At 37.8% G+C, this 15138-nt stretch overlaps 1 protein-coding gene across 3 annotated transcripts in view; it reads right to left on the bottom strand.

Moving 5' to 3' along the window:
• The window catches only part of L2HGDH (L-2-hydroxyglutarate dehydrogenase), a 106806-nt gene that overhangs the window by 58603 nt on the left and 33065 nt on the right, over positions 1-15138 (bottom strand). For 2 of the 3 annotated variants that reach the window (XM_037832770.1, XM_037832771.1), the window contains exon 4: positions 11015-11146. The exons of the other annotated variant lie outside the window; for it this stretch is intronic. In XM_037832770.1, coding sequence (XP_037688698.1) covers positions 11015-11146 — 132 coding nt within the window. The remainder of the gene's footprint in view (positions 1-11014; positions 11147-15138) is intronic. 3 annotated transcript variants of the gene reach the window in all.

The raw sequence follows: 15138 nt of genomic DNA, 5'->3' as shown, positions 1-15138 counted from the left end.
CAGCAGCCCAGAACTGCCCTGGGGGGACGGCACTCACCTATGACATAGCACAGTCATCCCTCAACAGAGGACCCGGGGTGCACGGCCTGGAAGAGGGGCCCACTTGCAAGTCTCAGGAGCCATACGCCAATACCAAGGACTTGTGGGTCAGTGGCAGAGACAAACTGTGGCAGGACTGAACTGAAGGATTAGACTATTGCAGCAGCTTTAAAACTCTAGGATCACCAGGGAGATTTGATTGTTAGGGCCACCCCCCCTCCCCGACTGCCCAGAAACACACCCCACATACAGGGCAGGCAACACCAACTACACACACAAGCTTGGTACACCAATTGGACCCCACAAGACTCACTCCCCCACTCACCAAAAAGGATAAGCAGGGCAGAACTGGCTTGTGGAGAACAGGTGGCTCGTGGACGCCACCTGCTGCTTAGTTAGAGAAAGTGTACTCCACGAAGCTGTAGATCTGATAAATTAGAGATAAGGACTTCAATTGATCTACAAATCCTAAAAGAACCCTATCAAGTTCAGCAAATGCCACGAGGCCAAAAACAACAGAAAATTATAAAGCATATGAAAAAAACAGACGATATGGATAACCCAAGCCCAAGCACCCAAATCAAAATACCAGAAGAGACACAGCACCTAGAGCAGCTACTCAAAGAACTAAAGATGAACAATGAGACCATAGTACGGGAGATAAAGGAAATCAAGAAGACCCTAGAAGAGCATAAAGAAGACATTGCAAGACTAAATAAAAAAATGGATGATCTTATGGAAATTAAAGAAACTGTTGACCAAATTAAAAAGATTCTGGACACTCATAGTACAAGACTAGAGGAAGTTGAACAACGAATCAGTGACCTGGAAGATGACAGAATGGAAAATGAAAGCATAAAAGAAAGAATGGGGAAAAAAATTGAAAAAATCGAAATGGACCTCAGGGATATGATAGATAATATGAAACGCCCAAATATAAGACTCATTGGTGTCCCAGAAGGGGAAGAAAAGGGCAAAGGTCTAGGAAGAGTATTCAAAGAAATTGTTGGGGAAAACTTCCCAAATCTTCTAAACAACATAAATACACAAATCATAAATGCTCAGCGAACTCCAAATAGAATAAATCCAAATAAACCCACTCTGAGACATATACTGATCACACTATCAAACACAGAAGAGAAGGAGCAAGTTCTGAAAGCAGCAAGAGAAAAGCAATTCACCACATACAAAGGAAACAGCATAAGACTAAGTAGTGACTACTCAGCAGCCACCATGGAGGCAAGAAGGCAGTGGCATGATGTATTTAAAATTCTGAGTGAGAAAAATTTCCAGCCAAGAATACTTTATCCAGCAAAGCTCTCCTTCAAATTTGAGGGAGAGCTTAAATTTTTCACAGACAAACAAATGCTGAGAGAATTTGCTAACAAGAGACCTGCCCTACTGGAGATACTCAAGGGAGCCCTACAGACAGAGAAACAAAGAAAGGACAGAGAGACTTGGAGAAAGGTTCAGTACTAAAGAGATTCGGTATGGGTACAATAAAGGATATTAATAGACAGAGGGGAAAAATATGGCAAACATAAACCAAAGGATAAGATGGCTGATTCAAGAAATGCCTTCACGGTTATAACGTTGAATGTAAATGGAATAAACTCCCCAATTAAAAGATATAGATTCGCAGAATGGATCAAAAAAGATGAACCATCAATATGTTGCATACAAGAGACTCATCTTAGACACAGGGACACAAAGAAACTGAAAGTGAAAGGATGGAAAAAAATATTTCATGCAAGCTACAGCCAAAAGAAAGCAGGTGTAGCAATATTAATCTCAGATAAAATAGACTTCAAATGCAGGGATGTTTTGAGAGACAAAGAAGGCCACTACGTACTAATAAAAGGGGCAATTCAGCAAGAAGAAATAACAATCGTAAATGTCTATGCACCCAATCAAGGTGCCACAAAATACATGAGAGAAACACTGGCAAAACTAAAGGAAGCAATTGATGTTTCCACAATAATTGTGGGAGACTTCAACACATCACTCTCTCCTATGGATAGATCAACCAGACAGAAGACCAATAAGGAAACTGAAAACCTAAACAATCTGATAAATGAATTAGATTTAACAGACATATACAGGACATTACATCCCAAATCACCAGGATACACATACTTTTCTAGTGCTCATGGAACTTTCTCCAGAATAGATCATATGCTGGGACATAAAACAAGCCTCAATAAATTTAAAAAGATTGAAATTATTCAAAGCACATTCTCTGACCACAATGGAATACAATTAGAAGTCAATAACCATCAGAGACTTAGAAAATTCACAAATACCTGGAGGTTAAACAACACACTCCTAAACAATCAGTGGGTTAAAGAAGAAATAGCAAGAGAAATTGCTAAATATATAGCGACGAATGAAAATGAGAACACAACATACCAAAACCTATGGGATGCAGCAAAAGCAGTGCTAAGGGGGAAATTTATAGCACTAAACGCATATATTAAAAAGGAAGAAAGAGCCAAAATCAAAGAACTAATGCATCAACTGAAGAAGCTAGAAAATGAACAGCAAACCAATCCTAAACCAAGTACAAGAAAAGAAATAACAAGGATTAAAGCAGAAATAAATGACATAGAGAACAAAAAAACAATAGAGAGGATAAATATCACCAAAAGTTGGTTCTTTGAGAAGATCAACAAGATTGACAAGCCCCTAGCTAGACTGACAAAATCAAAAAGAGAGAAGACCCATATAAACAAAATAATGAATGAAAAAGGTGACATAACTGCAGATCCTGAAGAAATTAAAAAAATTATAAGAGGATACTATGAACAACTGTATGGCAACAAACTGGATAATGTAGAGGAAATGGACAATTTCCTGGAAACATATGAACAACCTAGACTGACCAGAGAAGAAATAGAAGACCACAACCAACCCATCACAAGCAAAGAGATCCAATCAGTCATCAAAAATCTTCCCACAAATAAATGCCCAGGGCCAGATGGCTTCACAGGGGAATTCTACCAAACTTTCCAGAAAGAACTGACACCAATCTTACTCAAACTCTTTCAAAACATTGACAAAAATGGAACACTACCTAACTCATTTTATGAAGCTAACATCAATCTAATACCAAAACCAGGCAAAAATGTTACAAAAAAGGAAAACTACCGGCCAATCTCCCTAATGAATATAGATGCAAAAATCCTCAACAAAATACTTGCAAATCGAATCCAAAGACACATTAAAAAAATCATACACCATGACCAAGTGGGGTTTATTCCAGGCATGCAAGGATGGTTCAACATAAGAAAATCAATCAATGTATTACAACACATTAACAAGTCAAAAGGGAAAAATCAATTGATCATCTCAATAGATGCTGAAAAAGCATTTGACAAAATCCAACATCCCTTTTTGATAAAAACACTTCAAAAGGTAGGAATTGAAGGAAACTTCCTCAACATGATAAAGAGCATATATGAAAAACCCACAGCCAGCATAGTACTCAATGGTGAGAGACTGAAAGCCTTCCCTCTAAGATCAGGAACAAGACAAGGATGCCCGCTGTCACCACTGTTATTCAACATTGTGCTGGAAGTGCTAGCCAGGGCAATCCGGCAAGACAAAGAAATAAAAGGCATCCAAATTGGAAAAGAAGAAGTAAAACTGTCATTGTTTGCAGATGATATGATCTTATATCTAGAAAACCCTGAGAAATCGACGATACAGCTACTAGAGCTAATAAACAAATTTAGCAAAGTAGCAGGATACAAGGTTAATGTACATAAGTCAGTAATGTTTCTATATGCTAGAAATGAACAAACTGAAGAGACACTCAAGAAAAAGATACCATTTTCAATAGCAACTAAAAAAATCAAGTACCTAGGAATAAACTTAACCAAAGATGTAAAAGACCTATACAAAGAAAACTACATAACTCTACTAAAAGAAATAGAAGGGGACCTTAAAAGATGGAAAAATATTCCATGTTCATGGATAGGAAGGCTAAATGTCATTAAGATGTCAATTCTACCCAAACTCATCTACACATTCAATGCAATCCCAATCAAAATTCCAACAACCTACTTTGCAGACTTGCAAAAGCTAGTTATCAAATTTATTTGGAAAGGGAAGATGCCTCGAATTGCTAAAGACACTCTAAAAAAGAAAAACGAAGTGGGAGGACTTACACTCCCTGACTTTGAAGCTTATTATAAAGCCACAGTTGCCAAAACAGCATGGTACTGGCACAAAGATAGACATATAGATCAATGGAATCGAATTGAGAATTCGGAGATAGACCCTCAGATCTATGGCCGACTGATCTTTGATACGGCCCCCAAAGTCACTGAACTGAGTCATAATGGTCTTTTCAACAAATGGGGCTGGGAGAGTTGGATATCCATATCCAAAAGAATGAAAGAGGACCCCTACCTCACCCCCTACACAAAAATTAACTCAAAATGGACCAAAGATCTCAATATAAAAGAAAGTACCATAAAACTCCTAGAAGATAATGTAGGAAAACATCTTCAAGACCTTGTATTAGGCGGCCACTTCCTAGACTTTACACCCAAAGCACAAGCAACAAAAGAGAAAATAGATAAATGGGAACTCCTCAAGCTTAGAAGTTTCTGCACCTCAAAGGAATTTCTCAGAAAGGTAAAGAGGCAGCCAACTCAATGGGAAAAAATTTTTGGAAACCATGTATCTGACAAAAGACTGATATCTTGCATATATAAAGAAATCCTACAACTCAATGACAATAGTACAGTCGGCCCAATTATAAAATGGGCAAAAGATATGAAAAGACAGTTCTCTGAAGAGGAAATACAAATGGCCAAGAAACACATGAAAAAATGTTCAGCTTCACTAGCTATTAGAGAGATGCAAATTAAGACCACAATGAGATACCATCTAACACCGGTTAGAATGGCTGCCATTAAACAAACAGGAAACTACAAATGCTGGAGGGGATGTGGAGAAATTGGAACTCTTATTCACTGTTGGTCGGACTGTATAATGGTTCAGCCACTCTGGAAGTCAGTCTGGCAGTTCCTTAGAAAACTAGATATAGAGTTACCATTCGAACCAGCGATTGCACTTCTCGGTATATACCCGGAAGATCGGAAAGCAGTGACACGAACAGATATCTGCACGCCAATGTTCATAGCAGCATTATTCACAATTGCCAAGAGATGGAAACAACCCAAATGTCCTTCAACAGATGAGTGGATAAATAAAATGTGGTATATACACACGATGGAATACTACGCGGCAGTAAGAAGGAACGATCTCGTGAAACATATGACAACATGGATGAACCTTGAAGACATAATGATAAGTGAAATAAGCCAGGCACAAAAAGAGAAATATTATATGCTACCACTAATGTGAACTTTGAAAAATATAAAACAAATGGCTTATAATGTAGAATGTAGGGGAACTAGCAATAGAGAGCAATTAAGGAAGGGGGAACAATAATCCAAGAAGAACAGATAAGCTATTTAATGTTCTGTGGATGCCCAGGAATGACTATGGTCTGTTAATTTCTGATGGATATAGGAGGAGCAAGTTCACAGAAATTTTGCTATATTAGGTAACTTTCTTGGGGTAAAGTAGGAACATGTTGGAAGTTAAGCAGTTATTCTTGTTCTGGTTCTTTCTGATGTAAGGAAAATGTTCAGAGATAGACTGTGGTGATGAACGCATAACTATGTTATCATACTGTGGACAGTGGATTGTATATCATGGATGACTGTATGGTGTGTGAACGTATTTCAATAAAACTGAATTTAATAAAAAAACAAAACAAAACAAAACAAAACAAAACAAAAACTTATGTCTCTGACTCCCAGGAGTGTAAACCTCCCTGGCAACACAGGACATGACTCCTGGGGATAAACCTGGACCCAGCATCGTGCGATTGAGAAAATCTTCTTGACCAAAAGGGGGAAGCAAAATGAAACAGATTAAAGTTTCAGTGGCTGAGAGACTTCAAATGGAGTTGAGAGGTCACTCTGGAGGGTACTCTTATGCACTATATAGATATCCGTTTTTAGTCTTTAGTGTGCTGGAATAGCTAGAAGGAAATACATGAAACTGCTGAACTGCAACCCAGTAACCTTGATTCTTAAAGACAACTGTATAACTATGTAGCTTACATGGTGTGACTTTGTGATTGTGAAAACCTTTTGGCTCACCCTCCCTTTATCTAATGTATGGACAGATGAGTAGAAAAATGGAGACAAAAGTTAAATGAAAAATAGAGTGGGATGGGGGGATGCAATGTTTGAGGTTTACTTTTATACTTTTATTTTTATTCTTATTTTTATCTTTTTTTTGGAGCAATGAAGATGTTTAGAAATTGTGGATGCTTATATGGTATGTGAATATATCTCAATAAAACTGAATTAAAAAAAAAACAACTTATGTCTCGACTCCTTCTCCATAGATTATAATTTCATAGACAATTTCCTATGAAGTATGGGTGAAAATGTGGAGAAATTGGAATCCTCATACATTGCTGGTGGGAACGCAAAATGGTGCAGCTGCTATGGAAGAGAGATTGTTCATTCTTAAACAAGATGAACACAGAATTATCAAGCAATTCCACTCCTAGGTATATAACCCAAAGTACATATATACCCAAAAGAGTGTGTGTGTGTGTGTGTATCTCCAAAAGAATATATATTGAATAGGTGCAAACAAAAACTTGTACGCAAATGTTCATAACAGCAATATTCACAAAAGCCAGAAAGTAGAAACAACCTAAATGCCTGACAGATAAATGTATAAGCAAAATGTAGTATATCCATACAATGGAATATTATTCAGCCATACAAAGCAATGAAATCCATTACCTGCTATACCATCGATGAACCTTGAAAACATGCTAAGTGAAAGAAAAGGCCGGACACAAAATGTCACATATAGTATGATTCCAGTTATATGAATGCAGAATTGGTAAGTCCATAGAGATAGAAAGCAAATTTCTGTTGCCAGAGTCTGGGAGGGAGAGAGAAATGGGGAGTGACTATTTAATGGTTAGGAAGTTTCTATTTAGGGTGGTAAAAAAGTTCTGTAACTAAATTCTGGTTATAGTTGCACAACATTATGAATGTACATAACACTACTAAATTGTATACTTTAAGTGGTCAGAGTGGTAAATTTTATGTTATGTGTATTTTCCCACAATAATAAAAAATTAAAAATAAAAAAACATAAGCAACAAAGGAAAAAAAGATAAGTTAGATTTCATCAAAATTAAAACTTTTTGTGCAAAGCACATTATCAAGAAATTTTTTCAAAAAACTACAAAATGAAAGAAAACAGTTTCAAATCACATCTAATAAGGGCCTAATATCAAAAATATACATATATAAAGAACTACTACGACTCAACAACAAATAGACAAACAACCCAATTTTAAAATGGGCAAAGGACTTGAATAGAAATGTCTCCATAGAAGATACACAAATGGCCAATAAGTATATGAAAAGATGCTCAACATCACTAGCCATTAGGGAAATGCAAATCAAAAGCACAAGGTACCACTTCGCACCCACTGGAATAGTTACTATTTTAAAAAATGGAATATAAGTATTGGAGAGGATGTGCAGAAATGGGAATATTTGTGGAAGACAGTTTGGCAGTTCCTCAGAAAGTTAAGTATAGAAATACTATTGGCCCAGCAATTCACTTGTAGGTACTGAAAAGAACTGGAAGCAAGATACGAACAGACATTTGCACATCATGTTCAAAGCGGGATTATACACAATTGCCAAAAGGTGGAAGCTAAGTGTCTGTCAACAGAAGAATTCATAAACAAAATGTGGCATATACATGCAATGGAATATTATTCAGCCATAAAAAGGAATGAAGTTCTGACACATGCGACAACATGGATGAACCTTGAAGACAGCATGCTGAGTGAAATAAGCCAGACACCAAAGAACAAATATTTTATGATTTCACTTATGAAATAATTAGAATAAGCAAATTCACAGAGTCAAAACTTGAATACAAGTTATCAGGGGCAGGGATGGGGATAGGAAATGAATTAATGCTTAATTGGTACCCCAAGTTTCAGTTTGGGATGATGGAAAAGTTTTGGTACTGGACAATGGTGATGGTAGCACAGTATTGTGAAGGTAATTAACACCACTAAATTATATATTTGAATGTAGTTAAAAGGGAAAAGTAGGTACTATAAGTGTTACTAGAATAAATATTTTTAGAAAGTGTTAGTATAAGGAAAACTATGTGAGAGAGAAAGGGTAAATGGAAACTGCATTTTCTGCATGATTTTTCTGTAAATTTATAACTTCTCTAATTAAAAAAATTATAGATGTAATTTTATTATCTATGCACACATACCTCATTCTACCTCACTCAGAGGACACGTGAGGATGATCAAGTGCAGAGAACAATATCCAGCCACATCCTTAATCTTTACAATGTGTGAAAAGGCATTTTTCACAGCAAAGGACAGTCTACAGTTTCATAATTTCCTGTTCCTGTTTTTTCTATTTTAAGGATATGCAACCAACAAGAGAAAATCACCTGGAATCTTCCAAATCTCCCAAGTTTCAATACCACCAGTAAACCAGAAATCCTGTTCTTCAAACTCTACAATCAATATTGTTCTTATATCATGATCATATCTACAGTGGGGTCAGCAACTCAAATGACCTTCTTATATTTTTTCTTTTTCTTTTTCTTTTTGACACCAGTCTTAAGGTTTAAAAGAGCTTTTCATTAGCAAATATAAAGTAGAAACACATCATGTGAAAATTAGCATGCCTTTTTGAGGGAGGTTATAAATTACTTTTATTCTCAAATGGCATGGTAATATTTGATAGGAACAAGTCAGTGAGATTCTAACATCTTAGTTTCACAACCACATTCCATCAAAATCACAGAAAGCTGTGAAATAGACACAGGTTTAGTCAATTTCAGGAAGCACTCAGTAGTTTTTGTCATTCACTATATGGATAAGGGACGGAAGTGAGTTTCATATCTTGATTTTAATTCTAGTTTTTATTTTTTTCCTTGAAGCCTGGAATCAGTCTAAACAACCAGCTCTTTATGGGTTATTGACAACTCCAGTTTTATAATATCCTAGGATATCTCTCTCATGTTTTCAAACAGCCTATCTTACCACAGAAAGGAATTGATACGGCTTAAAGGAAATACACAGAATAAAATAATGAGTTACAATAAAGCATCAGGAAAGGGGAAATTATAAACCAGGGGGAAAAGAAAATAAATAACTAAGTATCCCTAATTATCTTAACAGATATCAGGAAAAAGTCCTCAAAAATTTCAAAATAAAACTAATTTGAATTTACCAGAATTCAATCAGCTAAATGATTCACAATGTCCATAAATAAAACAAGCCAGTTGCATCCAGGAAGAAGAAAATTATTCTTAGAATTGAGGTCTGAGAGAAATTTCTCCTGAGGGCTTTCAAAGTGAGACATTGTGTAACACAGTGAACAACATATGTCCTCAACCATATCCTTACAGAAGATGCAGTGAATGACACGATGGCCTCCTTCATAGGCTGATGCCAAAAAACCAGTGTACAATTCAGAGTAATCTGGGGTTGGGGAATAGATTGGGTGGGTGATGGGTGGCGGCAAAGGCAAAACACTACAATGTAGGTGTACCACTCTAATGGCCTGGAGAGATGCAGAGGAAAGAATGGAATGCATATCCTCAAGGATATATCGATACACAGGGTTCCTCTAAACCAAGGTTTTGATAAGCATTTCCTGGCAGTGAGTTCAAGGGCACACTCTAAGACAGGTACCTGGAGTCCAGTTACTGTATACTGTCAATTAAACAGTGGGGTTGGGGGAGTAGGAAAAATGGCCATTCATTGGAGTGGAGCTGGGGGTTGGACTGACAGTCTCTGGTGAAAGCTGACATGTAAGAGTAACTATTATATTATTATTCATGTCTCCTTCATGAAAAAAGAAAAGATCTATTTTTCCCCACAGTATGTTGTTTTAGTTTGCTAAACTACTCAAAGCAGATATCATGAAATATGTTAGCTTTAACCATGGGAATTTATTAGCTTACAAGCTTACAGTTTTAAAGCCATGAAAATATCCCAATGTAGGCATCATCAAGACAGACAATGCTTTCTTCCTGAAGACCAGCTGCTGGCAATTCTGGACTCCTTTGTCAAACGGCAAGGCATATAGTGGCATCTACTGGTGTCTCCTTTCTCTTCTGGGTTTCTTTGCTTTCAGCTTATTGCTTCCATGGCTTTTCTCTTTTTGTCTGAATTTCATTTTCCTATAAAGGTCTCCAGTAAGAGGATTAATCCTCTTACCTGAATAAGGTGAGTCACACCTTAACTTAAATAGCCTCACCAAACAATCCTTCTTACAATGGGTCCACAGACAGAGGAATGCATTAACTTTAAGAACATACTTTTTGGGGGTACATACAGCTTGAAACCACCACACATGTTTAAGTAAGATATCTGACAATCCATTCTTTACACTCATGTTAGCCTTATCTTCCAAAAATACAGATTAGAAACTAGCTATCCCTCCTCAAAAATTTTCAGTGGCTCCCCAAGTCTACTGGATAAACTTAAAAGTTGCTAGCATGAATGCCAGGTCCTCTGTACAGGCCTAATCCTGTCTTTCCAGTCTCACATATCTTCTCTCCCTACACACTCTGTGCTCCAACCACACATCACTGCTCAGTGCTTTCCAAACATGCCCTGTGGTCTCACATCTCTTCTCGCCTTTGCTTATGTCAGCTGATCCTGGTATTTTTTCACAGGGAAAGAATAAACCAGGTGTCCAGAGTCTGTGGTAATGCCTTCTTGTGTCTGTCACCTCACTGCTTCTGTGACAAGGATATCAAATCGATTTCAAATGATGCGCTCACCACCAGCCTCCATATCACAGGACTGAGCTGTGAGTGAAAATGTCCCTTTGAACGCATGTGTGGGGGTGGGTGAATCACTTACCCTACAATATGGCTCTTTCTTTTTTATATCCTCCTGCTGGATCAGCCGCAGGCCTGGGACACCATTTTGCAGCCCTCGCTCATATAGGGCCTGAAGCCTAGGAATTTCTTCTTGCTCAACAGCTACTATAAGCTTCAAAAAAGAGATTAACAATATGGATGCAATTAAACATACCATCAACTGTGAAAAAGAGCATCAAAAGAAAATCATAAATTATTGCATGACTCAAGTTACATTGTTTTTTTTCTATTGTATCTACTTCTCCCTTTCTTCATTACTTCATTTTCTTTCCCCACCAAAAAAGTTGTCTTAAGAAAACTGTATGATGACAAATCTTTCCAAAAGTGAGACATAGTCTCAATTTACACATCTGCTATTACATCCCTACATGAATCTTGGCCATAAGCAACTATAATTACCACCTCTCAATCTCAGAGGGAGGCAGAAGCACAAGTTGCTTAGTCTCTAAATTTTTTTCAAGACAGAATGGCCTTCTTATTTCTATGGGAGAACATGATGAATTATTAGTACATCAAAAAGTCAGTCAGTGTTCAGTATAATGGGACATTCCCAACAGAAAACTATCCATTTTATAACTTGGAATAAAGTACATTACAAAGTATTTTCTAATGCCTTATACCACAGAGGAAAAAAAAAGAATAAATTCATCAACTTTACTTAAGACACATTTTCTATTTATTTCTGGACAAAGTATCTGCTTGAGGTTGAGTTTCTTCTTTACATAACAGCTACTAGCAAATGAAGGCACAATTGCATGTTCACAGGGACATTTGAATTCACAAGTCACTATTTTATAGTGGGCAAATGACTTTCATGAGGTAATACTTTAAATCAACAAATAATTAACCTTAAAAATAGAAGTGGTGTCAAACAATACTATCAAGAAAGTGAAAAGACAAAGCAGAAACTGGGAGAAAGTATTGTAAATCATGTAGCTGATAAGCATCTAGTATCCAGAGTATACGAAGAACTCTTAACAACTCAACAACAAAAGAGTTTTATATCTTGCTTTATTCACTTAAGAATATATCAGAACCATTTTCACACAGCATTAAAAAATATTCATAAGCATCTTTAATGGTGACAATGAACTTCTACTCCTAAAAATCACATGCAAAGAGTGACATCATGGAAATGGCAGAGTAGAGAACTCCAAGAATCAGATCCCCCACTGAATCAACAATGCTAGCAAAAACTGACAGAAAAAAATTCTTGGAAGCCTGAAATTTAATAAACTTACAACTACCAGGGCAATGCTTAATGAAGAAAGAGATTGCTAAATTTTGGACCCAGGAATTTAAGGTGATCTGTCAGGTCACTGGCTGACCAATGGTGTAACAGAACAGTTATTCTGTTCAGTTCATAACTATTCTGTTACACCACAATGACCAACAAGACAAGGAATACTGTCTTGGCAATAAACAGTTTGGAAAGGTCACTATACAAGCAGATGACTATAGTCTTCACCAACCAACCAACCCTGGGGAAGGGGAGAATATGATTACAGAAGTTAAAGGGAAAAAGGAACTTGACAGAAACCATCCCTGAATAAACCTAGAAGTTTGACCTCCTAGACAAATATAAGTCAACTGTCTTAAATATGCTCAAAGAATTAAGGAAACCATGGACAAACAACTAAAGTAAACCAGGAGAGTAATAAACAGAGAATATAATAAAGAAATAGAAACCAAATAACCTAAATAAATGGAAAGATATCTCACGTTCATGAATTGGAAGACTTAATATTGATAAGATGTCAATACTACTCAAAGTGATCTGCAGATTCAACGCAATTCCAATAAAAAAAAACAACAGCCTTTTTTGCAGGAACAGAAAAGCTAAACATCAAATCATAAGGAAAGGCAAGGGGCTCAAAACCATCTTAAAAAAGAACAAAACTTGAAGACTCACACTTCCATATCTTAAAACTTACACCTCATCTACAGTGACCAAAACCATATGGTACTGGTATGAGGACAGAGATATACACCAATGGAGGGGAACCAGGAATTCAGAAATAAACCCACTCATCTATGGCCAATTGATTTTTGACAAGAGAGCCAGCTCCACTCAATGGAGAAAGAATAGTATCTCCAACAAATAGTGCTAGGTACAAATGGTACTGATAATGGGGTCAATTCAACAAGAAGACAAAAATTATAAATACTTATACACCTAACAGCAGAGCCCTAAGATATATGAAGCAAATACTGACAGATTTGAAGGGAGAAATAGACAGTTCTACATTAATAGTACTTCAATCCACCACTCTCAATAATGGACAGAACATCTAGACAGAAGATCAATGAGGAAATAGAAGACTTGAATGATACTCTAAACCAACTAGACCTAATAGACGTGTATAGAACACTTCATTTAACAGTGGAAGAATACACATTCTTCTCCAATGCACATGGATCTTTCTCCAGAAGAGATCATAGTTAGATCACAAAATAAGTCTCAATAAATTAAAAAATACTGAAAAATCCTAAGTGTATCTTCGCTGATCACAATGAAATGAAGCTAGAAATCAATAACAGAGGGAGAACTAGAAATTTCAAAAATATGTAGAAATTAAACAATCCATTCTAAACCAATGGATCAGTGAAGAAATCACAATTAGGAAATATCTTGAGACAAATGAAAATGAAAACACAACATATCAAAATTATGGGGGAGAGGGGAATGGCAAGACGGCGGCATAGAGAAGAGTGGAATTTAGTTAGTCCCCTGGAACAACTAACAGACAACCAGGAACAACTAGTAAATAATTTGGAATAACTGCTGGGGGGACAACCGTGACTGTCCACACATTGTACACCAACCTGGGTTGGGAGGAATGCCTGAGATTGCAGCCTAAAATCTGTAAGTGAAAACTGCGGAACTGTGCTGGGAGCCCCCTACCCCATGGCAGGCTTAGCTACAAAACCTCACTGTGGTAGAGAGCAGCACTCTCCCAGCAAGCGAATATAGCTCAACCGAGCTCCAAATGGGGTTTTAATTAACAAATGTGGACTGCTGAATACAAGCTACAAATCCTCAACAAGCAGAGAGAGGCTTTTAGTGACGACTGACCTTAAAGAACGAGAAAACTCATCAGTCCTGGGAGGGGGAGCCCAGAAGACCAGTTGTTACCTCTGGCTGACAAGTGAAACTGAGGGGCTGTGTAATGGCTCTAAAAGGGGGTTTTCTGTCCCTTTTTCCCTCTCTCAACCTGAGGGGCTCAGAGAAGAGAGCCACAGCCATTTTCAGTTCTCAGCACTCTGACCCAGACAGGGGTGGAGATAACAGAGTCAGAGAGACAATTCAAATGCAAATGATAACTACCTAGGGGTGTATCTTCCCTAAGAGTAAGGAGGTGGGACCCAGCTTTCCCTTCAGAACTAGACCCCAGAGCCTGGGGGAAAACAGCCAAAACAGAAACTGAAGCCAAAACACATCTCCTTACACCAGTCAGGAGCAACAGGCTGACAGACACCAACTGCTGGGCAGGTTAGGAAAAGCACAGCCACTGGAGATCTCACAGGAAAGTCTGTCATTCTTCTAAGATGCACCCTGAATATAACCCCATTCTGAGACCTAAACCCATACTGGTCTGGGAAAATCTGACAGGGGTAACCAAGGAAACCAGATGCCAAGTGTTTTAGTTTGCTAATGCTGCAGAATACACAACACCAGAGATGGATAGGCTTTTATAAAACGGGGGTTTATTTCACTACACAATTACAGTCTTAAGGCCACAAAGCGTCCAGAAAACCTCTGTTAGCTGGGAAGGCAACTGGCATCTGCTCCAAAGCTCCGGCCTCAAAACGGCTTTCTCCCAGGACGTTCCTTTCTAGCAAGCTTGCTTCTCTTCAAAACATCACTCCCAGCTGCACTCTCCTTTCTCCCCCCAAGTTAGCTCATTTATATAGCTCCACCGATCAAGGCCCACCCCAAATGGGCGGGGCCACACCTCCATGGGAACATCTCATCAGAATCATCTTCCACAGCTGAGTGGGGCACATTCCAAGCAAATCCAACCAGCACCAAAACTTCTGCCCCACACAAGACCACAAAGATAATGGCATTTGGGGGACACAATACACTCAAACCGGCACACC

This window comes from Choloepus didactylus, chromosome 4 (genome assembly GCF_015220235.1).
Source record: "Choloepus didactylus isolate mChoDid1 chromosome 4, mChoDid1.pri, whole genome shotgun sequence".
NCBI classification, from domain to species: domain Eukaryota; kingdom Metazoa; phylum Chordata; class Mammalia; order Pilosa; family Megalonychidae; genus Choloepus; species Choloepus didactylus.
This window is presented reverse-complemented; position numbering and strand designations above follow the sequence as displayed.